Source organism: Heptranchias perlo, chromosome 43 (genome assembly GCF_035084215.1).
Source record: "Heptranchias perlo isolate sHepPer1 chromosome 43, sHepPer1.hap1, whole genome shotgun sequence".
Classification (NCBI taxonomy): domain Eukaryota; kingdom Metazoa; phylum Chordata; class Chondrichthyes; order Hexanchiformes; family Hexanchidae; genus Heptranchias; species Heptranchias perlo.
Genome location: NC_090367.1, coordinates 553,547 through 563,546, shown reverse-complemented (window position 1 = coordinate 563,546; position 10,000 = coordinate 553,547). Strand labels below are relative to the sequence as shown.

Below are 10,000 nucleotides of genomic sequence, written 5' to 3'. Positions count from 1 at the left end.
GCAGCACAGACTCTGGCCCTGGGAGCAGACAGATGGCTCTCATTGTAAATGAGGGATCTCAGGCCAATTTTCGATGCATACTATTCCTCTTTAAACGGTGTGCACATACTCCAGCCCTGCTCATGTTACACTGAGTGAATGCATTTGATTGTCTCTCACCTCCAGAGTTTTGCTCCACTCCAGCGTGTGCTGCACCTGGTCCCACAGACACACCTGCTTGTCGTGTGCACAGGTCAGAAAGAGATCTCGGAACGGATGGGTGGCCAGGCCCCACAATTCATCTGTGTGACCCTGCAAGTGAACCATGAAACACACAGGTCAGTTTTGCACACACACAGGCTACCTTCCACTGCCCCATCTCCTCGTGGAGTGAGTACTCCTGGACTCTTGGGATCCTTGCTACGTACTGACCTGTACGATGGGAGTAAAGGGCTCAGAGAAGCTTCCTCTCAGGATGGCGTTCCGCGTGGTACCAATCAGGAGGTCCTCAGCTCGTCCTTCCACGATGGTTCGCACTGCGCCATATTGCTCCGGAATCTGCAATACAAGGAAGGACTTGCATTTCTACAGGGCCTTTCAAAACCTCAGGACGTCCCAAAGCGCTTTACAGCCAATTAAATACTTTCTGAAAAGTAGTCACTGTTGTAATGTTGGAATCACAGCAGCCAATTTTGCGCACAGCAAGATCCCACACACAACAAGATCCCACACACAAGATCCCACACACAACAAGATCCCACACACAACAAGATCCCACACACAACAAGATCCCACACACAGCAATTACATACATCTTCCAGCACAGAAACAATTCATTCGGCCCAACTGGGCCATGCCGGTGTTAATGCCCCACCCAATCCTCCTCCCCACCCTCCATCTAACCCTATCAGCGTGTCCTTCTATTCCTTTCTCCATGTACTTATCCAGCTTCCCCCTTAAATGCATCAATGCCGTTCGCCTCCACCACTCCATGGGGTAGTGAGTTCTCTCTCCACCCCTCTCTCAGTTTAACATTGTGGGTCCACTCTCACCTCGGTCTCCCGCTCAGTTGTCAGACTCAGGTTCCAGTGGATGATTTTTCGGTCTTTCCCTCCTCCGCTGAGAAGTGTGCCGTCCCTCTGGATGCAGAGCGTGAAGATGCTGCCTTCATGAGCCTTTGTCTGCTTGGCGATCTGATAGGTTTCTGCAAGAGCAGAATAAAAAGAACAAACTTGCATTTATACGATACCTCTCACCCTCTCAGGACGTCCCAAAGCGCTTTACAGCCAAATAAATACTTTTTGAAGTGTAGTCACTGTTGTAATGTAGGAAACGCAGCAGCCAATTTGCGCACAGCAAGATCCCACACACAGCAGATAAACAGATTATCTGTTTTTTTAGTGATGTTGGTTGAGGGATAAATATTGGCCCCAGGACACCGGGGAGAACTCCCCCTGCTCTTCTTCCAATAGTGGCCGTGGGATCTTTTACATCCACCTGAGAGGGGCAGACGGGGCCTCGGTTTGTATCTCATCCAAAAGACGGCACCTCCGACAGTGCAGCGCTCCCTCAGTACTGGCACTGGGTAGTGTCGGCCTGGATTATGGACTCAAGTCTCTGGAGTGGGGGCTCGAACCCACGACCTTCTGACTCAGAGGCGAGAGAAAGAGACACCCACTGAGTCAAATTAACACTGAAAGTTCAGTGTTCCAATCACCTCACCCAATTCCACACAGTGAGAGAGAGAGCGAGAGAGACATTGAGAAAGAGACACACAGAAAGAGACAGACACACACACATTGAGAAAGAGACAGAGAGATTCAAAGAGAGAGAGAGACACACACTCACATTGAGAAAGAGACACAGAGATTCAGAGAGAGAGAGAGACACACACTCACATTGAGAAAGAGACACACAAGAGAGACAGACACACACACATTGAGAAAGAGACACAGAGAGATTCAGAGAGAGAGAGAGAGAGATAGAGACACACTCACATTGAGAAAGAGAAACAGAGAGAGAGAGAGACACACACACACACTCACATTGAGAAAGAGACATACAAGAGAGAGACAGACATACACACATTGAGAAAGAGAAACAGAGAGAGAGAGACACACACTCACATTGAGAAAGAGACATACAAGAGAGAGAGAGACACACACTCACATTGAGAAAGAGACATACAAGAGAGAGAGAGACACACACACATTGAGAAAGAGAGTGAGAGAGACACACTCACAGAGAAAGAGACATACAAGAGAGAGACAGACACACACAGATAGATAGAGACACACACAGATAGATAGACACACACACACAGATAGATAGACACACACACACAGAGACAGACACACACACACAGAGACAGACACACACACACAGAGACAGACACACACACACAGATAGAGACACACACACACAGATAGAGACACACACACACAGATAGAGACACACACACACAGATAGAGACACACACACACAGATAGAGACACACACACACAGATAGAGACACACACACACAGATAGAGACACACACACACAGATAGAGACACACACACACAGATAGAGACACACACACACAGATAGAGACACACACACACAGATAGAGACACACACACACAGATAGAGACACACACACACAGAAAGAGACACACACACACAGAAAGAGACACACACACACAGAAAGAGACACACACACACAGAAAGAGACACACACACACAGAAAGAGACACACACACACAGAAAGAGACACACACACACAGAAAGAGACACACACACACAGAAAGAGACACACACACACAGAAAGAGACACACACACACAGAAAGAGACACACACACACAGAAAGAGACACACACACACAGAAAGAGACACACACACACAGAAAGAGACACACACACACAGAAAGAGACACACACACACAGAAAGACACACACACACACAGAAAGACACACACACACACAGAAAGACACACACACACACAGAAAGACACACACACACACAGAAAGAGACACACACACACAGAAAGAGACACACACACAAAGAGACACACACACACAGAAAGAGACACACACACACAGAAAGAGACACACACACACAGAAAGAGACACACACACACAGAAAGAGACACACACACACAGAAAGAGACACACACACACAGAAAGAGACACACACACACAGAAAGAGACACACACACACAGAAAGAGACACACACACACAGAAAGAGACACACACACACAGAAAGAGACACACACACACAGAAAGAGACACACACACACAGAAAGAGACACACACACACAGAAAGAGACACACACACACAGAAAGAGACACACACACACAGAAAGAGAGAGAGACACACACACACATTAAGAAAGAATCGCACAGAGGGAGACGCACAGACAGAGGGAGAGGCACAGACAGAGGGAGAGGCACAGACAGAGGGAGAGGCACAGACAGAGAGAGAGGCACAGACAGAGAGAGAGGCACAGACAGAGAGAGAGGCACAGACAGAGAGAGAGGCACAGACAGAGAGAGAGGCACAGACAGAGAGAGAGGCACAGACAGAGAGAGAGAGAGACACAGACAGAGAGAGAGAGACACAGACAGAGAGAGAGAGACACAGACAGAGAGAGAGAGACACAGACAGAGAGAGAGAGACACAGACAGAGAGAGAGAGACACAGACAGAGAGAGAGAGACACAGACAGAGAGAGAGACACAGACAGAGAGAGAGACACACAGACAGAGAGAGACACACAGACAGAGAGAGACACACAGACAGAGAGAGACACACAGACAGAGAGAGACACACACCGACATACACAAATGATTCCTTAAATCCTGCTGTTAACCCGTGCTATTTGTAAAACACACCAGTTAAACCTGCTCACAGTTATAATGTGAGCGTGACTCATTTCTGATGAGACTGTCAGTCAGGGTGTGAAAGAGGAGGAGTTTATGTTTGTGTCATTCACACAAACAGGGGCAGAGATCCGTGCTGGGCCCTGGTGCCAATTACCTTTTGCTCCTTTGCCCAGTGTCTTGGTATCTCCAGCTGCTTTTCCCCAGAGCAGGATATTTCCCTCTGAGTCGCCCGTCAGCACATCCCCGTTTTTCAGGAACACGAAACACTGAATAAATTTGGGCTTTTTGAATTTCTGTAGAATTGAGAGGAAATAAGTTCAGCTTCAGAGAGTTTAGCAATTCCTGTCACCACGGTATTTGTAGGTCAGAGGGAGGGTCTTCTTCACACATCGCTTGACCCTAATCAGCTTGCCCAGTCTTCATGGGTGGGCGACAATGGGCTATTCGACTGTGTGAGGGTGTCACAACCAAAACGGATCCCCGTCCTCACCCAACACCAACACAGACGGGCTTTCCAGCAGGAGTCACAGGACAGCGGTGAGGAGCAGGGTCCTTGGCTGGTTCCTCTGCTCCCTGACCCAGGGGAAGAGGGGAAATAAAATTACCCACAGGAAGGGGGTCAGTCAGTCCCCTTGTACAATCTTAGGCAGGTCAGGGTGGGGCAGCAGTGTCCTAGGCCCAACCATCTTCAGCTGCTTCATCAATGACCTTCCCTCCATCATAAGGTCAGAAATGGGGATGTTCGCTGATGATTGCACAGTGTTCAGTTCCATTCGCAACCCCTCAAATAATGAAGCAGTCCGAGCCCGCATGCAGCAAGACCTGGACAATATCCAGGCTTGGGCTGATAAGTGACAAGTAACATTCGCGCCAGACAAGTGCCAGGCAATGACCATCTCCAACAAGAGAGAGTCTAACCACCTCCCCTTGACATTCAACGGCATTACCATCACCGAATCCCCCACCATCAACATCCTGGGGGTCACCATTGACCAGAAACTTAACTGGACCAGCCGCATAAATACTGTGGCTACAAGAGCAGGTCAGAGGCTGGGTATTCTGCAGCCAGTGACTCACCTCCTGACTTCCCAAAGCCTTTCCACCATCTACAAGGCACAAGTCAGGAGTGTGATGGAATACTCTCCACTTGCCTGGATGAGTGCAGCTCCAACAACACTCAAGAAGCTCGGCACCATCCAGGACAAAGCAGCCCGCTTGATTGGCACCCCATTCACCACCCTAAACATTCACTCCCTTCACCACCGGCGCACTGTGGCTGCAGTGTGTACCATCCACAGGATGCACTGCAGCAACTCGCCAAGGCTTCTTCGACAGCACCTCCCAAACCCGTGACCTCAGCCACCTAGAAGGACAAGAGCAGCAGGCACATGGGGACAACACCACCTGCACGTTCCCCTCCAAGTCACACACCATCCCGACTTGGAAATATATCGGCCGTTCCTTCATTGTCGCTGGGTCAAAATCCTGGAACTCCCTCCCTAACAGCACCGTGGGAGAACCTTCACCACACGGACTGCAGCGGTTCAAGAAGGCGGCTCACCACCACCTTCTCAAGGGCAATTAGGGATGGGCAATAAATGCCGGCCTCGCCAGCGACGCCCACATCCCATGAACAAATAAAAAAAAATAGGAACCACTGGCACGGTGAGCCGGTTAGAATGGAGGAACCATTCATTAGTTACCGGCCTGTGAATAAGGACCAGCCTGGCCTCACTTACCCCGAAGATGCCCTGCTTCTTGGTCAGACAGGAGCCGCTCCAGGTCCAGAAGTAAACGTGAGATTTCCCGCAGGTGACGACACTTGAGTTGTCGGTCGGGTGAAACTCGACCTCAAACACGGACTCATTGGTGGTCTGTCGGGGAGAAGACACGAAAACTCAGCCACCGACATTGGGTCTTCATTTCAGAGACTCACTGTACATTCACACTGCCTCTCCCACCTCCCCCCGTCACAGAAGGTGGCCATTCGGCCCATCGGGCCTGTGCAGGCTCTTTGAAAGAGCTATCCCATTAGTCCCACTCCCCCTGCTCTTTCCCCAGAGCCCTGCACATTTCTCCAATCCCCTTTTGAAAGTTATTATTGAATCTGCTTCCACCGCCCTTTCAGGCAGTGAATTCCAGATCATCACAACTCGCTGTGTAAAAAACATTCTCCTCATCTCCCCCTCTGGTTCTTTCACCAATTATCTTCAATCTGTGTCCTCTGGTTACTGTGGAAACAGTTTCTCCTTATTCACTCTATCAAAACCCCTCATGATTTTATCCTCGAGCAGCAGCTCTCACTGGGCTAAGTTGCAAGGGTTCCTCAATCAGATATCCACTCTTCACCCTAGACAGTGTGTGACAGCCTATCGACCATGGGGGGCTTCACAGCCTAGACCAATCACGTCCTCGCTCAATACCCACACAAGCACATTTTCCGGGGGTGGGGAAGGTCATTCGATGGGGATCAGGAGCGGAACCCCCATCCCCACTACCCCAGGGGTGTTGAGACTGACTGGTCTCCTGGTTCAGCACGGATCGAGGGATCGAGCCTGGTGTGAATGAAACAGCAGTTCACAGTGTGTTCATCAAACAATACGCACAGAGGGAAGGAGGCAGTGCAGAGGGAGCTCCGCACTGCACTGCATTGGAGAAGTGGTGGCTGTGTTATTTTTTTTAAAACCCGGTCATCATTCAAACTCACTGTCGAGACCCCCTGTCACCCCTCACTCACTGTCGAGACCCCTGTTCACCCCTCACTCACTGTCGAGACCCCCTGTTCACCCCTCACTCACTGTCGAGACCCCCTGTTCACCCCTCACTCACTGTAGAGACCCCCTGTTCACCCCCACACTCACTGTCGAGACCCCTGTTCACCCCTCACTCACTGTCGAGACCCCCTGTTCACCCCCTCACTCACTGTCGAGACCCCCTGTTCACCCCCTCACTCACTGTCGAGACCCCCTGTTCACCCCTCACTCACTGTCGAGACCCCCTGTTCACCCCCTCACTCACTGTCGAGACCCTCTGTTCACCCCACACTCACTGTCGAGACCCCCTGTTCACCCCCTCACTCACTGTCGAGACCCCCTGTTCACCCCCTCACTCACTGTCGAGACCCCCTGTTCACCCCCCTCACTCACTGTCGAGACCCCCTGTTCACCCCCTCACTCACTGTCGAGACCCCCTGTTCACCCCCTCACTCACTGTCGAGACCCCCTGTTCACCCCCACACTCACTGTCGAGACCCCCTGTTCACCCCTCACTCACTGTCGAGACCCCCTGTTCACCCCCTCACTCACTGTCGAGACCCCCTGTTCACCCCCACACTCACTGTCGAGACCCCCTGTTCACCCCCACACTCACTGTCGAGACCCCCTGTTCACCCCTCACTCACTGTCGAGACCCCCTGTTCACCCCTCATTCACTGTCGAGACCCCCTGTTCACCCCCACACTCACTGTCGAGACCCCCTGTTCACCCCTCACTCACTGTCGAGACCACCTGTTCACCCCTCACTCACTGTCGAGACCCCCTGTTCACCCCCTCACTCACTGTCGAGACCCCCTGTTCACCCTCACTCACTGTCGAGACCCCCTGTTCACCCCTCACTCACTGTCGAGACCCCCTGTTCACCCCCACACTCACTGTCGAGACCCCTGTTCACCACTCACTCACTGTCGAGACCCCCTCACTCACTGTCGAGACCCCCTGTTCACCCCTCACTCACTGTCGAGACCCCGTTCAAAAACCCCCACACTCACTGTCGAGACCCCCTGTTCACCCCCTCACTCACTGTCGAGACCCCCAGTTCACCCCCACACTCACTGTCGAGACCCCCTGTTCACCCCCTCACTCACTGTCGAGACCCCTGTTCACCCCCTCACTCACTGTCGAGACCCCCTGTTCACCCCCTCACTCACTGTCGAGACCCCCTGTTCACCCCCACACTCACTGTCGAGACCCCGTTCACCCCGACACTCACTGTCGAGACCCCCTGTTCACCCCCTCACTCACTGTCGAGACCCCCTGTTCACCCCCCTCACTCACTGTCGAGACCCCCTGTTCACCCCCTCACTCACTGTCGAGACCCCCTGTTCACCCCCTCACTCACTGTCGAGACCCCCTGTTCACCCCCCACACTCACTGTCGAGACCCCCTGTTCACCCCCACACTCACTGTCGAGACCCCCTGTTCACCCCCTCACTCACTGTCGAGACCCCCTGTTCACCCCCACACTCACTGTCGAGACCCCCTGTTCACCCCCACACTCACTGTCGAGACCCCTGTTCACCCCTCACTCACTGTCGAGACCCCCTGTTCACCCCCACACTCACTGTCGAGACCCCTTGTTCACCCCCTCACTCACTGTCGAGACCCCCTGTTCACCCCACACTCACTGTCTAATCTAACCTGCCTGCAGCACACACACACGGTCATTCAGCCCCACACGGTCCCCGTGCGCCCCTCTCCTCCCCAGGACCCTCTCGGTCCGGGGGGTGGGGGGGGTCGGGTGGGCCTGAGACGAGCGGGAATTCCTACCAACACGTACTGAGGGGCCTCTAAAGGGACACACGGCCCCCTATCGTAAACTAATGGGCAGAAAATCGAGTGCATCCCGCCCGTGACTTCCCGATACAAGCGACCAGCGTGCAAGGCACGAGTGTGCATACTAACACCAGTGTTCACACTCAATGCACGGGAGTCACGGTGAGAAACCGTGCTGCTCACGAGAGCAGGAAACCCCTCCCCCTGTTCGTACAGCTGAATGATTTCCATTCATAGGCTCAAGTTCAGTCACAACTTGAACAGAAAAATATCCCCTCACTTCCAGCCCCACCACCTCAAATCGCCGGGGCGTTTACCCAATGCCGGGGGCAACCACACTAAATAAACCTTCACCGCACCGTGACGGGATCAAGCTGCCAGCCTCGATACCGAGCCAATCGCCAGCTGACGGAGCACAAATCTTAACATACAGTTAGAGTCACGACTCCTCCGTCCCCCTCAGATTATCGGCCTCTCTCCCTCAAGGGTACGGATCCCATTGGGCGCCATCTGCTCTCCAACACCTCACCCGAGTGGCCATTCTTCACTGCTGTTTGACCATGGGAGGCATCACTGCCGAGCTCAACCCCACCATGCGCGTTCAGCAGGGGGTCCGCTAGAGACATTGATCGGAGTGGGGACCCTTGTCTGATTACTCTCCATCCTCCCCCTCCCTTAGCTCGAGGGGAGACACCAAAACCACACAATCCCAGTCCGAGTGGACTCCAGCGCCATGCGGCCCGTTACTAACATGGGCACAGCCCAGGGTGGATCCTGCTCCCGGTTACCCTCCACTGCGGGGGTGGGGTGAGGGGTGAGGGGTACCAGCCCCTTCTGTAAAGTTCAGTCCCTCAGGAGTCACTGCCCAGGAGATTTCCTGCCCACCCTCAGCTCCAGTGCAGAAATAACAAATCCCGTCATTGCACAGAGACCCAACCCTTCTTTTAAACATTTACCTTGATCTCCGCCTGCTTCGTGCCCTTAGCGCAGTCCCAGACCGACATCATGTGCTCATTGGAGTCGTCTACAGCGCAGAGGAAAGCACCAGAGTCCTGGAATATAACACAGCAGTAATTAAACTCACAGCTGGTCAAAGGGACACGTCTGAACAGGGGGAGAGAGGGGGGGAAAGGGAGAACGAGGGAGGGAGGGGGGGGGGAAGGGGGAGAACGAGGGAGGGAGGGGGGGGGAAGGGAGAACGAGGGAGGGAGGGGGGGGGAAGGGAGAACGAGGAGGAGGGGGGGGGAAGGGAGAACGAGGGAGGGAGGGGGGGGAAGGGGAGGAGACGAGGGAGGGAGGGGGGGAAGGGAGAACGAGGGAGGGGGGGGAAGGGAAACGAGGGAGGGAGGGGGGAAGGGAGAACGAGGGAGGGAGGGGGAAAGGGAGAACGAGGGAGGAGGGGGGGAAAGGGAGAACGAGGGAGGGAGGGGGGGAAAGGGAGAACGAGGAGGGAGGGGGGGGGAAAGGGGAGAACGAGGGAGGGAGGGGGGGGAAAGGAGAGAACGAGGGAGGAGGGGGGGAAGGGAGAACGAGGGAGGGAGGGGGGGGAAAGGGAGAACGAGGGAGGGAGGGGGGGAAAGGGGAGAACGAGGGAGGGAGGGGGGGGA

The 10,000-nt window shown here is 53.6% G+C and overlaps 1 protein-coding gene across 1 annotated transcript in view; it reads right to left on the bottom strand.

The window, feature by feature from the left end:
- LOC137306325 (echinoderm microtubule-associated protein-like 3) overlaps positions 1 to 10,000 on the bottom strand; it is a 23,832-nt gene that overhangs the window by 11,488 nt on the left and 2,344 nt on the right. Inside the window, exons 2-7 of the mRNA XM_067975473.1 lie at positions 9,350 to 9,445; positions 5,583 to 5,717; positions 3,998 to 4,136; positions 1,032 to 1,183; positions 412 to 537; positions 160 to 291 (exon numbers count right to left, since the gene is read on the bottom strand). Coding sequence (XP_067831574.1) covers positions 160 to 291; positions 412 to 537; positions 1,032 to 1,183; positions 3,998 to 4,136; positions 5,583 to 5,717; positions 9,350 to 9,445 — 780 coding nt within the window. The remainder of the gene's footprint in view (positions 1 to 159; positions 292 to 411; positions 538 to 1,031; positions 1,184 to 3,997; positions 4,137 to 5,582; positions 5,718 to 9,349; positions 9,446 to 10,000) is intronic.